Consider the following 21,433-nt stretch of genomic DNA (forward strand, 5'->3'; position numbering starts at 1 on the left):
ATGCCTTTTAATGCTTTTTGGAAATGTAAGTCATGTGAATGATGATTTATTTTAAAAAGAACAATAGCTAAACACACGCCAAGTGCTATTTTAAGTATTTTGCACATAGTAAATAATAAATTTAATCCTCATGACAGTTTGTATTATTCCCATTAGACAAAGAACAAAAAGCACAAAATGCTATATTTAACAGGTATGTTTAATAATGTATTTAATGACTTCTTTTACCTAAGAAAAATATATAGTGTGTGATATTTTGTCCAAGTCAGTGTAAAGCAATTAAATGCCTGTAGAATGTGTTAGGGTTACACTATGAAGAGCCTGGCTCTAGTGGAACAAGGGGGAAGGGTGGGCACAGCAGGGCTGGACCCGCGTCTCCGACGCACTGCAGTGAGCAGCCCACCGGTCAGTCCCAGAGAACCAGCTTCATTAAGCACAACACTTTTCTCCTCCTCTCCCCAGCATGAATAATGAGACGATGAGCAGGTTCCAGGTTCATCCAAATTACTCAGATTGGAATAGCACAATAAAATAACTCTTGTAATAATGTTTAAAAGTAGTACCCTCCTGCCTTGGCTCATCTGTACAAAAAAGGTCCATCAAATGCTACATCTATAAACAACAAATTGGAGGGACCACTGCATTGACTCCAATGAAAGAGCTCCCACCAACTTTTTTGCTATAGTGATATCTGAATGCAATTTACAGTATTCTTAAGAACTGGACATTATGTTATAAAATGATCGTGTGTAAAGGGGAATTAAATGCAATTCAAAACAACTACTTCAAGGCCTGTGTAACGACAATGCTGCCAAGCCCAAGTCAGTAAGCCTACAATGGCTGGAGTATGGCTGGCTTCTACGGATTATTACAACTACCAAGTCATCAATTTAGGAGCACGGACAACAGCTGCAAGGAGATACAATGGTAATTCAGGAAGTCTACTTCAAGTTTTTCTAAATTAAGATAACTAAACCACTAATACTTCACACACACATACACACAAACACACAAATGACCATTTCCAGACCTAGATACACATCACGTAACAAATTATGTGCTGCAGCAAACATTAAGTAGATAGAGCAAAAACTCAAAATAAGGCAAGATATAGCTGCTTAGGCAGCTAATTAACATTAAGAGGTACCACTGGAAAATGAGGGAAAAAATTGTAAAAGGTGGGCACAGGAACTCCAAAAGGGCAAAGCAACATGAACCCATTTAGCACAGAGACAAAGGTGTTATGCCACAGATGGTCACACAAAACTCTAATGTGGAAAAAGCTAACCTACATTAAGTAAACTCTGCTTAGGAACCAGGAGGTATGAAATATATTTTCAAAAAACGTGCCTCAAAAGTAGCTGGTACTTTCTAAATCGTACTTAATTAAGTTCCAGGTACCTGGAAATTTTACTAAGAAACTTCATTCCCCAGCAATGTCAGAAAAAGAAAGTAATATCCTATGTACCATACGTAAATCTCATTAAGAACATGTTATGCTTTACCTGTATTCAAATGCAGGTGTTTTTAAAAGCAACATATTCAGAGGATGCCCCTCCCCCCCCAAAAAAACCAGATTTGGCACTAAACAGACAAGAATATATAGAAACACCTTTTTAGCCAATTTCTTATTCACCAAGTTATTCATCAGTATTGGCAATGTTGCTCTGGGCCATCAGCTAGGTCACAGTAAGTTTTATTATAAAACAATTGTTCGGTTAGCATTTATGGAAAAATCACTGATCTGTATTCCAAGTTAGTGGGAGACAGAGCAGTGTCAGCTTAACATGTGCAAAAGACTTCAGAGCAACCCTTAAGCAGCAAATTAGAAAATAACAATACTATGATGCTAACATATTTTTCAGTCGTAACTGCAAGATTAAATGACAAATTCTAGTGGTAATCAATGACACTTCCCAAGTTGCTTTAACACATAATTCCACAACAAAGATAGAAAATGTAAACGTACAATAACTGCACTTACGATGTAGGAAGCAGTCATATTTAAAACATCGCCTACAGAAAAGCGTATGAAATGAGTGCAAGCTCTGCTCCCTCTGAACAGACTTGGCGTTTGGTCCATCTATGTTGGGGGTACACTCAGGGGGAAGTGCACCTGGGAGCTGCTGCTCAGTGAGTTCTTTGTACCTAACATTAACCAAGAAAAATGGAAGTAAAGGTGAAACAAGAATTACATCTTTGAAAATAAATTTTCTACAAGATTTCTGTGTATTATTTTTGATGTTTATCTTGCCTAAAACACACAAAGAAGTTTAGCCTACAACAATATTTAAATGAAGAGCCAATTAAATATTATGCATGGTATATCAAGAAACGAATTCACTAATGTGATTCAGATCTGTCATGAAAAATGTTACTATATTCATTAAAATGAAACATCAGCTGCACTAAAATTTCTACAGGCATCCCGAGAGATTTCCTCTTACACGCATTCCTGTAAATTGTGTGTGTACGTGGGCGTGTCTGCACGCACGCGCGCAAATTTATCCCATCTACCATAAATGGAGTACAGGGTACCAGATACATACACGTATTAGTTCAAGTATCCTGCAGATGTTGGGAACACACGAAGTGGGGAGCTCACTGGCTACATTAGTTCCATTTCTAAAGAACCAAAATGGTGAGTTAAAGACCATACGAGGCAAAACCATGGCCAAAGAACAAATCTTACTTTTCCTTTAGCTCTTCTGCTGTGCCCTTATCTGGAAACATTGAGGAAATAGCTTCAAAAATTTTATCAGAAGGAAATTTCCGAGGTGGGCGACTTTCTTTATCTAAACAGGGAAATGTGAAAGGAAAAAAGAATGAAAGTGAACAAGCTTGCCAGTCTTTCATTTCCCTCGTGCCTAACGAAGCTGCCTTCCCAGGAAATTGCCAGCTCTGTTTCACTTCCTTCCGACAAATCTCACAAGGACCTGGGAGGCTGGTGGGCCAGACGAAACTCAAGCTCAAGCGTGGGAAGCTGCAAGTGCGCCGGGAGGCTCAGCCCCTAACTGACGCCGCGGCCCTGTCTGGCCACTGACCCACCTTGGCTGTAAAATGAGGAGCCAGGTGATCACTAAGGCGCCTGTTATAAAAAACTGTACGCTTCTTTGAAACTGCAATTTTCCCCCATATTCTTCTATGCTGTCTTAATAACGAGCTTTGTCCGGTCGTCACCAACTGCCAAGCTCTAAGTTGGGACCCTCTAATTTTCTGGCAAACCGTAATTAGTGTAGCGGTTAAAACGTATGCTCTGGGGTCAGTTAGAGCTGGTTCCGAACACAGCATTTTCTGGGTTCTGTTTCCTCCCAATACCGTGATCTTAAGTTACTTCACCTCACTAAACCCATCTCCTCAACTATGAGGTGGATCTGATGATAAAAGCCACCTCGTGGAATATTATGAGAATTAAATGTCTATACGCATATAAAGTGAAGAGCACACAACTTGTTCATAGTCAATGACCAGTATGCTATATATATGTTATATAATGATTATGATGACTGCCCAGGGAAACCAAAAACAAAACGTTATTTTGCTAGCCAAGGGAAATAAAGTGCAGGATGAAATGTTATAAATAATATTCTAATTTTGATTATACTACCACTGATATGATATTTAACAAAAGAAAAAAGAAGGAAGGAAGATTTACCTATACTCTATTGTTTTTGAAAATTGCTGTAATGGCTACACGCAAATGTAACAGACAGACGTACCTTCTCGGTTCTCCTCTAGATCTTTCTGTTTTTCTTCTCTTTCATCAGGATCATCTCCATCATCATCATCATCATCGTCATTGTATTGACCAAGAGCATTCACCAACTCCACAAAAATTTCATCATTTATAAACCCACATTCTGAAATTCATCAAGTCAAATATCAGAAATACACAAAAGTTCACCTATGCTTTTGTTACTTTGTAAGAAACAGCTGGAGCCTATCAGTCAGTACCATAACACTATTATTAAAATGCAGTGAGGAAAGATCATTTTCAGGACTGGCCTGAGGCAAAGTCAGAAGTAGTACTTATCCTCAACACCTGTCATTTTCACAAGTTTCCAGTGCCTGCGACCACAGCCTAATTCTCTAGAGACTAACTATGGCCTTCGCCTCCTTCCAAACAATGCATCTGCCAGACCTTGCTGTCCACTCCTGACAGGAACATGTGAGGATGTTACACGTTACCCTCCTGCCAGGAACTTTAACAGGGTCTCCTGTTAAATCACCAAAGCTGTGATTCTAATGACAGGATTTCAGGTCCTGTGGTTGCCTAGTGGGGAAGGTATTTTTGAACATAGGGCCTTTTGGAGCCCATGTCACATAAGCAGAAGCCCTATTCCTCACTGATTTTATTGCTAAAGAATCTTAAAATCTACATACACTCAAACAATTCTATTTAATTTACATGTTATTGACATCAGAGTTTGTTATGACCAGCTATGAATTATTTTCAACTGGCAAGCATGATCCTTCAATTTAAAAATAGGGTGCTAACACATATATATGGAATCTAAAAAAAAAAAATGGGGCTTCCTTGGTGGCTCAGTGGTTAAGGATCCGCCTGCCAACACAGGGGACACAGGTTTGAGCCCTGGTCCGGGAGGGTCCCACATGCCACGGAGCATATAAGCCCGTGCACCACAACAACTGAGCGTGCACTCTAGAGCCCGTGAGCCACAACTACTGAGCCTGTGCTCTGGAGACTGCGAGCCACAACTACTGTTTTAAAAAAGTAATAAAATATCAATTCTCTGGCTGCGTTTCCAAGAGAATAAACACATGACTCACCTCTATCCCCGTGTACTTTTCCATCATAATTTTTTATTAGTTCTTCAATGAAAGTCCCGTCCTGGTCTAAAACTTCATCCCCCATGTAAGGAATGTTATGTAAAACAGTTTCATCTTCCACCTGAAAGTAAAAAATACTTAAAAAGCAGGCTTATCCTGAGTATCAAATTTTTTAAGAGTAAATGTAACATAACTGAAATACAACAATATTTTTTCATAAGTAGATGTCTGTACCCAGTTCTCCAGATCTAAAATAATAGACATCAAATTCTAAAAGCCACAAAGAAGTAAAAAACCCTTCATATCAATAAGCATATCTGAGAAAACAAACTGTTTACAGGGAAATAATTTAAGAAAAAATACTGTATTACCTAATCTAATATGTCATCAATCATTAAAACTTACCGTTATTTTATGTACCTCTAAGAAAGGAAAAAATGCTGCAAATTACGACTCATCATCAATTTTAAGACATGCCTATTTCAGACGTTTCAAAGTTTTCTTAGGATCGATGAAATATGGTTTATCAAAACCAGCGAGGGCTTCCCTGGTGGTGCAGTGGTTAAGAATCTGCCTGTGAATGTAGGGGCCACGGGTTCGAGCCCTGGTCCAGGAAGATCCCACATGCCGCGGAGCAATTTAGCCCATGCACCACAACTACTGAGCCTGAGTACTGCAACTACTGAAGCCCACGCGCCTATAGCCCACGCTCCGCAACAAGAGAAGCCACCGTGATGAGAAGCCCACGAACTGCAACGAAGAGTAGCCCCCGCTCGCCCCAACTAGAGAAAGCCCGCACGCAGCAATGAAGACCCAATGCAAAGACAAAATAAATAAATTTATTAAAAAAAGGATATTCCACAAAAAAAGAACCCATAAATAACCATACCCCCCAAAAAGGAAAAGGAAATAAAAACTAATGTAAGGGCTTCCCTGGTGGCACAGTGGTTGGGAGTCCGCCTGCCGATGCAGGGGACACGGGTTCGTGACCCAGTCCGGGAAGATCCCACATGCTGCAGAGCGGCTAGGCCCGTGAGCCATGGCCACTGAGCCTGTACGACTGGAGCCTGTGCTCCGCAATGGGAGAGGCCACAACAGTGAGAGGCCGCGTACCGCAAAAAAAAAAAAAAAAAAAAAAAAAAAAGACATGAAGTTTCTGAAGTCCATATCTAAATATGGAGACTAAAACAAGGATAGGTCTAAGTCTTAAGGGGCCTCTGAACAAGGTATTGGTTAAAAACAGAATTTCAGAAAGATAATTCTGATAAACAGAATGGACTGGCTAAGACTGATGGGAGGACATGGCAACTATGTCAAGTGTGAGGTGCCTACCGCTTCTCGGCCTTTTGGCTAAGATCAAATGTCAAGCGTGAGGTGCCTTAGGCTGGCCCATGATCGACAGGGAGGAATACGCCGGCAAAAGGCCGTGACACACACACGGAACTGTCACGTAGGAGCAGGCAGGAAACAGGAAGAAAAGGGAAGATTTTCAAATTATTCCTACATAACAAATTTAGGATAACTGCAGAGTTCTTAAAGATAATGGTACCTTCGACAAACAAGGAAAAGGGAAACTGGGAGAAAAAGTGCATATGGGGTATGAAAGGAAAATTTAGATGTTAATGTATTTATTGTTCTGTTCAGGGTCAAGCTTATATACAACTAATGAGTCTAGCTGCCATCACACCTCACCTGCACTAATCCCATTTAAACTGGGAGAGTTAATTATTTTGGACACAAGCCAAAATTAAATGACAATTGGCTATTTTGTCTTCCCAATTATAGCCATATAACCTTTGCACCTCAAAATATATCCCAGCCATAATAAAGACAGCTTGCCTGACCTAGCTTTCGTCACCAGCAAAACCCATGGATGATGACTCATAATGTTTATTGACACCTTTGGAGGGGGAGATAAATTAGGAGTTTGGGGTTAACATATACACATTACTATATACAAAATAAACAAGGACCTACTGTATAGCACAAGGAACTATAGTCAATATCTTGTAATAACCTATAATGGAAAAGAATCTGAAACAATCACTTTGCTGTATGCCTGAAACTAACACAACAGTATAAACTGACTATACTTCAATTTTTTAAATGGTTTAAAAAAAAAAGAAGTAAAATTTATTGACTTTAAACACTATATGCTTTCAGAATTACAGTCTGTGAAAATATGAACCCTCCCAGAAGCTCCTGCAACATGATTCTCAAACAAAATGTTTCTGAATAAAGCCTTAAATGCACAAAAATACACAATGGCAAAAGAGAATCTGAAGTTTGCCTTTAAGCCTCCACTGCAAAATTTTTAAGAGCAAAGTTACTGAAGCCATTAGAAACATCTATTTATTTAAAAATCTAGCAGGTAATTCTGTAAAGTAGGCTCACCAAGGACTTCCATCAACACTGAAATAGCCCTATTATTTTATATACCAACTAAGTAATAAAACTATGTATTTTTAATTTAACAACACAAGTCAAGAATGCATACTCAAATTTCTCTTTTGTTCCATCCTCCTTCATCCTACTTCTATAAAGAATTAAATACTGGCATTTCATTACAAAAGCTATTGTGCCAGTGTTATCTGTGGAAAAGTGCTTAACCTTGCCCTGAGAATATTTCATAGTGTACATTATCATTTAATAACATGCTGCCTAAAATTGTTTTAAGTAATACGTTCTCAATTAACAAAACCTCAAAGTCAGACTGAGATTACAGGATACTGACTAACATCTTCAAGGATAAGAACTAGAAGCTTCATCTTTCAAATATATTTTTAATCCCAGGTATGGCTTTTGCTTAATACTTTTCCTTTGGAGAATATTTTAACTAGAAAGGACTAAGAAAAGAGCAACATCAACACCGAAAAGGCTTAAAAATACATATATTAATTGGTTTAAAAAATTACTCTAAGTACTCCCATTTCGATAGCTATTTTTACTTATACTATCTTAACTCACCTTGACAAGAAAATTATCTATGCTTTTTTATTTAAAAGAAGTGATTAGCAAATAAGAAGACACACTATTTACATACCATGAAATTCTGCTGTAGAGGAGACCAAGAATACATTATGGGTACTGAAGCAACTGCATTCAGAGTCTTTAACGGGATGACTTGTGTTGGAAAATCCAAGTCACTGGTCACCGAACACTAGAACAGAAAAAAATAAAATTGACTCGTAAGAATAAAAGGACAACCTGAAGCTGTAGGCATCATATTATAAAGAGATGCTGCCTACTTACAGCATTTTGAAAAAGAAATTTCTTTACTGAGACGGTAAGTTCATAAAAACCAGAAAGGATTCTCTCCTCTCTTTTACTTAGCAATAGAAAAAGCTTCAGATTTTGCAAATTTTCAAAACCTTCCAACCCTTTCCATACTTACCAGTATCAATAAGAATCAAATATTCTAATTAGGCTGGCCTCAGATTAACTGCTCCTTGCTTTCACTATAAATTTTCTACCTCACTGCTTAATTTCATTTACATCTCATCCACATGGAATAATATATATATATATATATATATACCAAATACGCCACTTAAATCTTAATAAGAATATAGAAACTTGTAAGGTTAACCTTTCTTACCTTTACCTTCTCTTTTTAAAAACCCAAGTGTCATTTGCTGATATTATCAGATGATACACAAATATTAAAGGTAATAGACCTGAATTTCAATCACAACGAAATGGATTCAAATCAATTCGCAGAAGTGTAATCTCTAAATTATTAACAATAATAGCTAATGTTATTAAGCACTTCCTATGTGCTAGGCACTATTTTAAACACTTACACGTCTTATATTTAGTCCTCATAACAGCGCTGTATGATGGGGACTATTCTTAGCGCTCATTTTACAGGTGAGAAAACTAAGATAGAGAAAGGATACGTAACTGGCCCAAAGTCATACACTGTTAGGGCTAGAATTTAAACCCAGAACGTCTGACTCTGGAGCCCCTGCTCTTACCCACTACACATATTGTCAGGATACCACATTTCTATACATTTCTAATACTGGTTAAGTAAATATATTTCCCTGAAATACCGTATTTCATCCAATCTACGATGACATCAATTTCAAAGCACACCATTATCTTCTGTATCATTAAGAAAATAATGTTGCCAATTAAACTATAACACAATGCTTTCTTATCATAGTGATTCTAAGACGCATGCCAGTTTCAGATGTTAAAATGTTAAAAAGTTTGCATCTTTGACTTGATGAAATACGGTAAAGATCTGTGCCCAAATACCACAGCACTCTCCATCCTGTCTAGGAATCCAGCTTTTCTTAAAAGAGTACCATTACCCAATTATCAGGTCTCCAGAGCCTTCTCAAAAATACCCTGGACATATAATCCATGAAAATAGAGCAAAAAGAAGTAGAATTGAAGTAGTAAAATGAAACCAAAAAAGTCATGTCTATACAACACACATAATTATTAAATGTTTCATTTTTATTTAAGAGGACTTAAAAATCGCGGGTCTAGATTTGGTGAAATCAGAGTGGAAGTCTTTGGCATCCAGGCCCACCTGGCCCTCAGCACTTCCTCAGGCCAGGGGGATAATCTTCCAATAGTCACAGTCACCGCAGCACAAAAATAGTTCCTTCCTCAGTGGAAGTGAAGGTTTAAAGATAGAGTAGTTAGGAAGAACTGTGACAGTGATTAATCCATTAATTTGCTTTCCAAAAGGGCAAAGATTAAAGATAATACTAGAAAGCTCATAGCTCAAGTAAATAAGAAGGTGTGAACAGTTTACTAAAACTCCAGAACCCGCAATCTTTCCGTTTCCTTCTTTGGCCTCTGATGCAATTCCTCATCCATCCGTCCAATAATAACAGCAGTTAACATTTATTGAGCACGTACTATGTTGCAGGCACTGTGCTAAGTGCTTTATATACATTTTCTTAACCACTTCTCATCTTAGCCTTTGGCATCACGATTTCACAAAATGAGGAGGAGACTGAGGTTCAGAGAGGTTAAATAACTTGCCTAGTCAGAAAGGTAGTAAATTACCAAGCCAGGATGGAAGCCTAAGTCTGATTCCAACACCCACAAGCTTCATGCCTATGCTCTAGTTCTCACCCTGAGATGCCCGTGCAATGGGTGCTGTGCAAGAGAGACACCCAACAGTGTCACAGGGCATCTCCTCCCCCAGCATCTGCCTCTTGTCCTATTCCTACCATGTCTTCATTCCTTCTTAAGTTACTTAACCAGGTCACTCTGGGGCAAGGAGTGGTTATAACTACGGAATAAAGTGCTATACACTACCCAGTGATTTTAAATACAAAATAATTTCATTTCTTGCAAAACAATTAAATTGGAGTTTTTGATTTTTGTTCTACACATGGTGGAGGTAAATTAATTCTGTGATTTTAATTCTGAAGACTGGCCCCCTTTAAAGCCTGGGGGGCGAGGGGGAGCGGCTGCTTCTCCAACTCTGACTTATTCACCTGCTTTAATATCTAAATCCAAGGTCACACTTACGGGAGGACTGCTGAATATCCTATTCAACTACCAGACAGGAGGAACGCTGGCTCTGTTCCACCTGTTTGCTCTAGTGACAGAAAATGCTCTGAGTCTACTGAACAAGGTCAGCTGACTTTTCCGTTAACAGAAAGAACGTAGAGAAGCACAGAAAATAAGACAGCAAAGGCTGCAGCGCTAAGTACTATCTCCAACCCCACACCTGCCATACCCCCATGACCCATCACCTCAATTCTGAGTCATAAAAGTGTCACCAAGGGGCTGGAAATAAGCTCTCAAAGCGGCTGTGGCAGAGTGTGGTTTTACCTCTGTCTCGCAACAATACTCAGCACAGTGTCTCAAAAAAGAGTAGGCACTCAAAAAATGTTTCTGGAACAAACCGACTGCATTTGCTGATTTTTCCCTAATGGAGACTTCGACTTCAATTTCTTTTTAAAGCTAAGAGAACACCTATTTAGCAAATTGAAGGTCTATACCCACCTCATTATCTATGTAGTATCTCTAGAAACCTACCCCATTCTTTAACTATTAACCTTAACTAATAACCATATCCCTTTCATTTATGAAATAATATTCAAATGCAAAAGCATTTGTTGGTAAAACAAGTTTGGGAATTCTTATTTATTGACTTACAGGAAAATTACTCAAAAATCCCAGTTACTTACCAGTAACTTTTTTTCTTTGAAAATGTATCATCCTTGACACTTTATATTATTGTCTCGTATCACTCAGAGCACTGAAAAGGATTTTGACCTCATGGGTCTCCACAGCATTTTACCTGATCAGAGTCATATGTCTTGGACTCAGGAACTCACTAGGAGACCAATAGCAACAAATTAAATTCTCTAATTCTAGTTCCAACCTGAGGATCACACAAGGAAGTTGTTGTAGGTAATCCATCATTGATGGTAAAGAAAGAAAACAACTATATTAGTTGCCAAGGATGCTACATTTTCAGAGAAACACAGCTTACTGGTAAGTAACCAGGTTCCTCTGAGGATGGATAGACTTACATCAACCAGCTGGTACAATAGGCGACTGTGTGGCTGGACCACTGGGAGCTGGAGAGGGAAGTCAAGCCAAAAATAGTAGTTGTAGGAGTACACAACCAAACTGAGACTCTTGGCAGAAGGCTGGTTCCAAGTAAAAACTGTGTTATGGAAAATCGTAGAGGGAAGAGCAGGTGAATGGCCTGCAGGGAAGGGAAAGAAATTAACACACCCTACTATGTGCCAAGCACTGTGCTAGAGACTTTACCAAAGTTAACTTCTTTAAAATTCACCACTACCCTAGGAGGATGACTCCCCATCTTACAGTGGGACATCACAAAGGGCAACAGTCATAGCCATCGGTCTCTCAACAATCTTTAACATTAGAAGGGTTATGTCCGAATTCCATATAGTAGGGGGAAAAAATACACTCAGTTAGCCAAGTTAAAAATATTCTTGGATCCTGGTTGGTCCATTTAATTCAAGCCAGAGACACAATGAACTGGTGATGTTGTCTAATATCCTTTAGCTTTTCCGAGTAAAAACAATAAGGAACTGCCTCACATCTGAGGTGTATGAAAGAAAGCATCAGCTGCCACCCAGCTCCAGGAAAAGCTGAGGATTTCTGAAACTACCCACATTCTTCAAGATTTGAGTAGAGAAAAGATGACACACCAAGTTTTAAACCAGCTAGGCCTTCTGGTGAAAATGATCGTGTACATAACTTAATTTCAGACTGCTTTTATGTGAAGTAAGTACTGAAGAAAAAACTGGAATGAGGTAAGTATCAGGTCTGGGTCAAGAAAAGCTCATAGTAGAAGTGAGTTCCTAACTCACTCAGGATGATTAGGAGAAGGGTGGTTAAGGAGAGGGTCAGAAATAAAACATCCTGGTCAGATCTTGACACAGGCACATTTAATTAAAGCAGCTAATCAAGGGCGCTGGAGCTAAGGAGTACAAGAGTGGTTCACGCCGGACTGTAAATTATTCTCATTTCTGCTGCTGGATATGTATGTTGCAGAGCCGTCCGGACTGGGGGGAACCTCCACCAGCAACACGAGGCTCCTGCCCTGAGCTCACTTAAGAACAGAAAGATGCCGCCCTATAAGCATCAGTCTGGAGCTTCTTCCAGGGCGGGGGCGGCATATACAGCATTTCACACAGAACAGGTAACATGTGAAGTACAATTTCAGGAAGTTTGGACCCTTAAAGCTCTTCCCTGCGTCCTAGCTTCAGAAGCCTGAGCCCAAGTAAAGAGGTCATAAATCTATAAACCTGGTTAATATAGTAACTATTAAAAACCCAATGCAGTCTGGGTCTGAAGGGGGCTGTTAGGGTAAATCATCTCCTCATAATCTGCAGTTTTGCTAAAATACTGGAGATCAGAAACAGAACAATAGTCACAGGACATAAGTTGGTAAAACTACAAAAACACCCAACACAGCATGTAAAGCACGTAACCAGAGCCATGTTTGTCCGTGACATGCAAACTCAAGAACCTAATTCAGTAATAGTCCTGCGAGTGGCAAATAAGACCATTGCTATCATTGAAAAAAAAAAGGAAGTAAACAAAAACTAAGAAGCAGAACAAAGAATAAAGTCATGGTTTCCATCAGCTGTGGCAGCAGAGCCGTTGTGAAGCCTCGCTCCCGTGAGTGGACGTGGGGCTGAACGCCACAGAGCAGCAGAGCCATTGGCTAAGGTAAAAGGGCAGGACGGCCACCGGACCGTAGTCTCAGAAGCGCGAAGCCCTTGCTCAGGTGCTAAACCTGCTCCGTGACCACCAATCAGACAGGCCAATTCTGCTGATCTTTGCAAAACAGATTTATAACCGCTCCCCAATTGCTCACGGATTGATCATTTAGTGAATCGTGCTGAAACAACAAAGCCAAATAGAAAAAAAATTGAAAACAAAATTCCCCACTCACTCTTTACAAAAGGAAATTCCAAATAGGTTAAATGATGTTAAAATATAAAAATGAAAACTAGAAGGAAAGATGGGTAATTTATAATCTTGAAGTGGATAAAGGCTTTGTAAGCCTTAAAGAAACACAGAAATCAAAAGAAGAAATTCTAATTTGACTACATAAACATTTAAAACTTCTGTATAACCAAAACATCCCAGAAATAGCATGAAAATGGGGGGGAAAATCTGCAGAACGGATGATTAAATCTAGTATTTATAATATACAAAAAGTCCTTTAAAATCATAAGAAAAAGTCCAACCCAATTTTAAAAGATCCAAGACCATAACAGCCAACTCATAAAAGAAATATAAGCAAATAAGTACTTAAAATTAACTTCACTGATGAACGAAAGGAAAACAAATTACAGTAATGTTTTACCTATCACACTGACAAAGATTAACATTTTATGTTGGGAATATAGATAAACAGACACCACTATAAACAGCTGGTGAGAGTGTAAATGTAAAACTTTTGGGGGGCAATTTGGTAATAGCTATTAAAAATTTAAATATGCATATCCTCTTGACCTAGTAATACTGTTTCCAGAAACTCTTCCTACAAAATTACTCAAAAGATGCAAAGATGTGTATGAAGGATATTCACTGAAAGGCTAACTGCAAAAGGAAAAAATAAAAACCTAAATGTTCATCAATTATGAATAGGGCAATTAATTATGGTAAATCCGCAGGACCAAGCACTGTGCATTGTTGAAGATACTGAAGACCTGGACAGATGTAAAGCGATGGCCCCAAAAGGCAGGCATGTTTTATCTGGGAATAACTTTTTAAAATAAAATATATATTATCATTATAATTAACATGTCATAGAAAAAGAAATCAGAGAATAAAAGTCACAGGGCTTGGACGACAGGGCCTTTTGCTCCTGTTTCATATATTTCTGTTTTATTTGAATTTTTACAGTTAATATTTTACAGTGACCTTTTAATTGAAGAAAAAGATAAAAAACAAAAGTTTCATTGACCCAACAGATATTCACATTAGCTAGTATTAAAAGTGCCTCATCGGTTGCCAAGGTAGCTCATGAAATCTACCCAACCCTCTCAAAATGGTACTCAAATAATATTCTTTTACAAAATCTAGTAAGAGGAGATAAAACAGAATCCTAAGCAGTGGATTTAAGTCAATCCAAATTATCAAGCTAAATTGTGATAGTAGTTCTAGGTCTAATAAAATTTTCTTATTTCTTCAGAGCAATGAACAATTTTTAACATTGCAGACTAGATAAGCATTTCTTTGGGTTTTGGTTCATTCTGTTTGTTTTCAAAACAGCTGTCAAAATTTGGTTTTGCATTTTGAGGACAGACTTGATCTCTGTACTGGTCAATTTAACAATAAATTTTAAAACACAAACTATACACAGTGTTCTTGGAGAAAAACAGCAAATTAAACACAACTTCTGGTTTATTCAGTAGTACAAAATAAACATTTGACATTTTTGAAAAGTTCACTTTTTAAACTTAAGATATATAATCTTAAATTTAAAATATGAACTCAGACATCATAAGTGTATGATATATCTTTAATATATGATGATAATATATAAACTCAAACAACAGAAGTGATCTTTTTTTTACATGGCCTTTTTGGAAAAGCATAAAATGCTTATGTTAGCTTCCTTTCAAAAGCAAAGGAACACCTCCTTATGGTCATTAAGTAATATTCCATCTATTTCAGCCGAAAGAAAGCCAGAAAGGAAGCAAAGGCTGCCGTGATTTGAAAAAGTGACCCGAGCAGGAAAGACTGGCAGAGTTAACACAAGATTCAACCAACAGATGGTTAAGAGGGACAAAGAGCAGCAGAAAGCAACTAAGAAACCAGTTTCTTGAGGAACCAAGAAAGGATGGATATGTTCAGACTGAGAGTAAAGACACACACTTGGGAGAACCATTCATCTATGTCTAAGACATGAGAAAAATGACCCAGCTCCCTGCCACGTCTGCTCAAATGCTGGGCAGGACATATTGGTCCTATAATCCTGAAATTCACAAAGGAAAGAAAGCATGTTACTGTGTTGAAAGCTGGGAGTATATTTAAGTAAAGAGCACTACACATGGGGTACACCAGCATGTTATTTTTTCTTTGTGTGTAGTAACTAAATTTCTATTTACAATTAACTGAGGAAAGTGCATTACCACGTCAATAAATAATGCAATCAAGTGTTTACAGGTAAACAAGACAATGTTTTTCTTCTCCTTCAACAAAAATAAGCCCGAACTGCAAACTTACGAAAGAACTTATACATTCTGCATCATGAAGGAAGCCTCCCCCCCTGAAAAAAATTCATTTGCAAGTAACAAATGATAGGTGATGAACTTAAAATTTTAAGATATCAATAGGAAGAGCAAACCTGTACGTACTGAAAAGTCCAAAAGACTTTTAATTCTTCATGAATATGAGGGCTAGGAGGTCCTTCTGATGCTGCTTGATGTATGTGCTAAACATTCTGAAGAAGCCCCACTTTTCTTACTCTTTCATTAGTAAACAAGACACAGAATTCTTACAAGAACATTACATTCTCCTGGGAATCTAAAAATGCATATTGGCAGGATATTTTTAAATTATTAAACCAATCACACCACTTGCCCAGAAGACAGACATCATTTGAGCAAGCCTCCCTTTCACAGTCATAATACATACAAGTAATAAAAATCCTGATATGAAGAATCAATGAAAGGGAAAAGTGCCTTGTTGTTTTCAGCAAGAAATGGAAAATGTACAGAAAGAAATGCACTAGTAAGAACTACAAGAGTAACTCCTAAACCAGCTTCTTCGTCAAAACTGGAAAAACAGACACATTAAAGAACATGATTACCAATGTGCAGACTTAAAGAAGATAAAGTTCTTTACTGACTGATGAGACAAAGTAATGAATGTCCCCTAGAAATAGTCTTCTGACAAACAGCCACATATTATGGCAATACGGCATACATCCCTTGGCCTGTATGTATCGTTTCATAACATTTTTAAGCTGAATGCTCCTTAAAAAGATAAACTGAAGAGCAAAGAAAATATATGTAACATATATTACAGTCACTGTCTTCAAGAAGTCAGAAGTATTTTTAAAAAGAGAAAATAGACACATACTCTGTATTAAGATCCTATAGGCAACACGGCTTAGGTTCTGTAACTTCAACACCAAAAAATAAGTACCCACAAGTCTCCTAAAAGCATGCATTAAGGAAACAACAGACTAAAGATGTGGTCTCCAGGTCGACTGCAGGGCTCCTTGATCTCAAGTCAGAATCTACAGCAGTCACTTCATGAGATCAGAAAGTAAACTTGTCAGACTTTCTTTACTAAAATAACCTAGAGAAAATTGGTCATTTTAAAACTGAGCTTATCCCCTTCTACAAGTACAGAAGGGAATAAAGTAGAAGACTTGAGTGAATGACTGAAAATTGTCATTGAATCGTCGTCATGCTCAAAGGATTTAAACTGAAGACAGCACTTATAAAGGATCAGCTTATAAAAATAAGGATTAATTAAAACACTGTTACAACAGCACTTCCAAATGTTGAAAGCCATGGACGTTCTAGGTGTTTGGGTCAACAGTGCAGTCCCAAACTCTGCCAACCCTACAAGCCTATTACTAGGAAAGTCGTTGCAAAAGAGGCTAACTTATTTATCCTCCTGCTTCTGACCTAGTTGACTCCAACTTTTAAAGCATATAAAAGAAACTGATATATTGCTGGAAATGCTCAAACTGAAGAAAAAATAACAGGGATATAGTCTCATCTGAACAGTAAGGAGACTAGACAGAGATCATTAAAGTCCTTTCTAGCCCTAAAATTCTTATTTATTGTGATAACACCAAAAAGCTTATCACAAACTGTATAAACCTTCAGCTTCCAAAAGTCAGTGATGATGGTTTTAAAGGGGCCGGTGGGGGGGGGGGGGGCGCTAGGAGGAGTAGAAGACGAATCACTTCAAGCAGAATCAGTAATTAAGAGTGGCTCAAAAACAAACGTGCTTTGACCAGAGTTCCATGCAACAAAACCTGAATTCCTGAGGCTAGGGGTTACTTTCCTCCTTTTCCCCTCCTGTTTTGTGAAAATGTTTTTTCTCAACCTGCATGGGGTACTAAGTTTAGAAAAACACTTGTTTCATTAAAATGCTAATTTCTTCTTACAATTTCTCTCACGAACTCAATAAAAAGTTAGGTATCTTTACATTCAATAACTTTTATCTCCACTTGACAAAATTAAAAGCAAAATGCAATTAGTAAATACTCATTTGAATAAACTGTACTCTTAAATTTAACACCAAAAATTGTATCATGAGCAATTCCGGTTGTACATAAATAATGAACTTTAATAATTTCTTAATGTGTCTGAGCAAAGTGTACTCTTCCAGGCCCACATCAGATCATTAGAGCAAGGAAACTGACTTTAATTCTTCTAAGGCTCAGTTTCCTCACCTGGGAATAAAAAAGTGGTAATACAACCATCACGAAGACAAAATGAGGTAGAGTAGTACCTAGTGCAGTGCCAGAAATCATTACTGCTGTTCACTTTTATTATAAATGTAGGCTGGGCTTTCAACAGCATTTTGAGCATTTGAGGTTTGTAATGGGCGGCAAAATTAAGTATTCCGTGTGTTCCTACTTTATTTCTCCAAATTTCTAAAATGTATCCCTCTGGAGAGAAAAAAACGAGGTTTCTTCTTCCTTCCCTTCAAAATTTCCAAAAGGTCACTTTCGAAAGAATTAGAGGCTCCATCCTGATCCCTTTCGGGAACATTCTGACTGGCAGAGAAAAGAATCCCTTTCACCCTTAGTATATTAATTAGTCATTTACCTCTAATGTGTAGGTCCTGACCTGTTGCAGAAGACTGGAAGGTGTTAATAACATATAATACATATTTATACAACTGCAAGTCAGAGCTTAAAGAGCGGTCAACTGACAAAATGCATACATAACTAAGAATCATCCCAAGCCGTATGTATCAGCATCAAGACCACAACACCATCACTGAAATCACCACTAGGACCATGTCTGTAGCACAGACTGAGCTGCTATAACAGCACTGACCAGTCTCTGAAGCCAGTGCGTCACACAATCTCAACAGGTCTCATAAGACAGCAAATTAGTGCTTGATTATTACAATATCATATAAAAAATGACTGCTCATTGAAAACATTATTTTAGAACAAATTCCATTGTTTAGATGCCTTCCATGTTTAGACACCCAGGTCAACAATCATCTACTACATGGTATAATCTAAATTTCAAATCACTTTCTTCCCTCTTTTTGCATCCATGCCCATTCAAATAGCATTCCATATCATATGCCATGTCTTCCTGCATAAAACAGGTACTTAAACAGAAATGCTTTAACCAAAATCCTACTGATTGGTTCTATACTGTGTAAGTTTCTGCCATTTTCTTTTCATCTTTCTGCCACTATGTTTTAATGTGTTATCTCATTATAAAATCTACCACAGATTTATTGCCTTCCTTTGAAAACAGTAATTTTTTGGAGTGATTAAGATCTACCTCGTTCGTTCAAAAAAATTCTGTTAAAAAAGGAAATTCTGACCTCTCAACCCCAAATTTAAAAATTCTTATAGAGAGAGCCTTAGAATTTGGACAAAATGTATAATAAGAAGCTTGTTTACTCCATGAGTATGGATGAAAAAGAACCATTTCTTACAGCACGGCTAATTCATATGAAGGGGGAGGAAAAAAGACAACTATGCATCAGAAAGCCTTGCTCTAACTTGTGATCTGATGAGGACATTCGAGAGTATTTAAAGTTCTTTTTTAATGAACAGTCTTATAAAAATCTAGGAATCAGCTGCATGTTAAAGAGAAATAACAATAAAACAAGGGACATCCGAGGTCAATGGCCTCCTCTCGACAACCAACCAACATTCCAAAAGCAAAAACCAAAATGCACTGATAATTCATACAGCGCATGAGTTCACCAACCTCCCTGGTCCCGCGCAATGAGCTCACAGAAGTCAGGATGTGCACAGGCTGGATCCTTCGTTGTTTCCATTCTTGGTTTAAGATTTCTGTTCTTTCCAAAATTTTCTGACGATTGGAACTAAACATACTCTTTAAAAAAATGAAGGAGAGGAGAAAAGAAATTGTTCATTGTTAGAAAATTTGTAACATCTCTAATGAAGGTTAAAATTGAGTGATTCCTCAAAAGTATCAGGGACATTCCTTCAAAAGCATATGGATTTTACACTAAACTGTGGTTTCTCACGTTCAAGTAATACAAAAACACCACACCTATTATTTTACTGAGAGTAGAAGGGGAAGAGGAAATTATTTCCATCCTTTCTTTGTTAACTCTGTATATATCTATATTTTTTTTAAATCACAATGACTTTAGGAACACAGTACCATGAAACACATTCCTTTATATTTGGGTCCTGGGTCTCCACATGCAGTACAAAGTTACACTGAAAAGATGGTGATTTCCAAGTAGACTGAATAACCATTAGATTAAAATCTTTCCACTTCACTAATGTGCATGGTACGATTTTTATGTTAAGACAGACCAAGGACCTTAACTTCCAAGTTTTTATTTATCTTACAGTAAATAAGACCATTTACCCTTTCAAATTAAAACTTATCTTTAGGGAGTAAACCATCCTTAACTGTACCCGCATTTTCACAGAAGACGGAGGATACCTTGACTTCGTCAGCTCGCCTGAACCTCTTGAGCTGCCGCAGGCGCATGTACTCTGACTTTACACGCTTCCGCCAACACACTGGTCCCTTCTCAGATTTCTTCCCAGTCTGGCCCATGATTATTCTAAAAGCAATGGTTTCATATTAAAATCACTAATCTAACCAGCCTGAATATGACCACTTGTGTTTTAATCCCCAGCAAACTAACAATCAACAAAAGAAATGACACATAATTACACTGTTCATATTTGCAAGAAGGGTTCTCATTTGTTCTGCATGGTGAAGTCCTTAAAAACATTTCATTCCAAGTATAAATTTTTATTTAATACAACTTTTAAAAGACATTTTTATTTACAAAGATACTCCACTTCTAAACTGCAGTCATCCTACAGAAACGTGACCCATTACAGGAGTTAAGTATATACAGTAACGAGCTGTGAGATCCACACTTGTGGAGTGAAAAAAAATGTAGACAGATATTCTAAGTTTTTCATCATTAAATTAGTTGCTACAGGCATAAATGAATGACTGAAAAAGATAAATCTGAAAAAGAAGTAAAATCTACATACAGCACCGAAGGTAGAAAATATACAGTACAACATGTGATAACTGTACAAATTGAAGTATTCCTCCTACACGCACTTTCAACCATGCTTCTCACCTTCAACACTGTGATGAAAGTCTGTGTCTCTGCCTCGGGCCACCTTTCCTCCCATGGGGGCTCCTCTGCTAGCCAGAGGAGAAGGAAGGCAGGGACCCCTTCCGCCCCATCTGTGGTTGCAGAGGCTCTGGAAGCCGGTTATGTGCAATGTGGGCTCAGCCTGCAGTCCACCGGATGTCCAGTTCACACCACAGAGTCTAAACGAGTGTCCTCTTCCAGAACATTTGTTCATCAAAGTGTTAAAACTGTACTTGTATCTTCAAAAGATTAGGACATTCCTCTATCGGATGGTGCAAAGGTGCCACATTAGGGATTTGTGCTTTAATTTATCTAAGTGCAATGGAAAGTCATAGAGTGTTTTAAGTAAAGGGGCAGGGGGAAGATTTACACTCTGGAAAGCCCAGCTGACTGCAGTGCAGCGGCAGGAGGGGCTGGAAGAGAGTAAAAGGCAAAGGTGAGGCCAGGTGAGACTGGAAGGCGGGACTGTCCCTAGACAAGAGACGACGCAGCTTCTTCAACGACACCAGTGATGAGAGAAAGGAAATGATTTCAAGAGTCACTTGAGAGCCAACATGGCAAGGATTTCAATATGGGGAAGATGGCTTTTCTGGCCTGAATAACTGAGTAGGGTTTCATGTGCCTGCTTACATAGAGCCCTCGGGCATAGAGAAAATTGCCTAAGGAGAGGAATTAGAGAAAGAAAAGGAAACCAGAGGTCAGTGGTAACTTTCTGTACGAATATTCCACCACCAAACCACGAAAGAGAACACAAATGGTGGATTATTCAAGCTGAGAGAGGGGCAAAGAAAGCACGTAATTAATGACTAGTAAGAATCAGGCAATGAATATACAAAGATGAATG

At 38.1% G+C, this 21,433-nt stretch overlaps 1 protein-coding gene across 8 annotated transcripts in view; it reads right to left on the bottom strand.

Annotated features, from left to right (window-relative positions):
• The window catches only part of EZH2 (enhancer of zeste 2 polycomb repressive complex 2 subunit), a 62,061-nt gene that overhangs the window by 17,533 nt on the left and 23,095 nt on the right, over positions 1-21,433 (bottom strand). For 3 of the 8 annotated variants that reach the window (XM_069541032.1, XM_060021058.1, XM_069541035.1), the window contains exons 2-8: positions 19,911-20,034; positions 19,197-19,325; positions 7,835-7,951; positions 4,792-4,912; positions 3,720-3,860; positions 2,693-2,795; positions 1,970-2,148 (exon numbers count right to left, since the gene is read on the bottom strand). In XM_069541032.1, the coding sequence (XP_069397133.1) occupies positions 1,970-2,148; positions 2,693-2,795; positions 3,720-3,860; positions 4,792-4,912; positions 7,835-7,951; positions 19,197-19,325; positions 19,911-20,027 (907 nt within the window). In that variant the 5' untranslated portion in view covers positions 20,028-20,034. The remainder of the gene's footprint in view (positions 1-1,969; positions 2,149-2,692; positions 2,796-3,719; positions 3,861-4,791; positions 4,913-7,834; positions 7,952-19,196; positions 19,326-19,910; positions 20,035-21,433) is intronic. The other 5 variants (XM_069541034.1, XM_069541031.1, XM_069541033.1 and 2 more) reach the window with 3 other exon arrangements.

Source organism: Delphinus delphis, chromosome 9 (genome assembly GCF_949987515.2).
Source record: "Delphinus delphis chromosome 9, mDelDel1.2, whole genome shotgun sequence".
In the NCBI taxonomy this organism is placed as follows: Eukaryota; Metazoa; Chordata; class Mammalia; order Artiodactyla; family Delphinidae; genus Delphinus; species Delphinus delphis.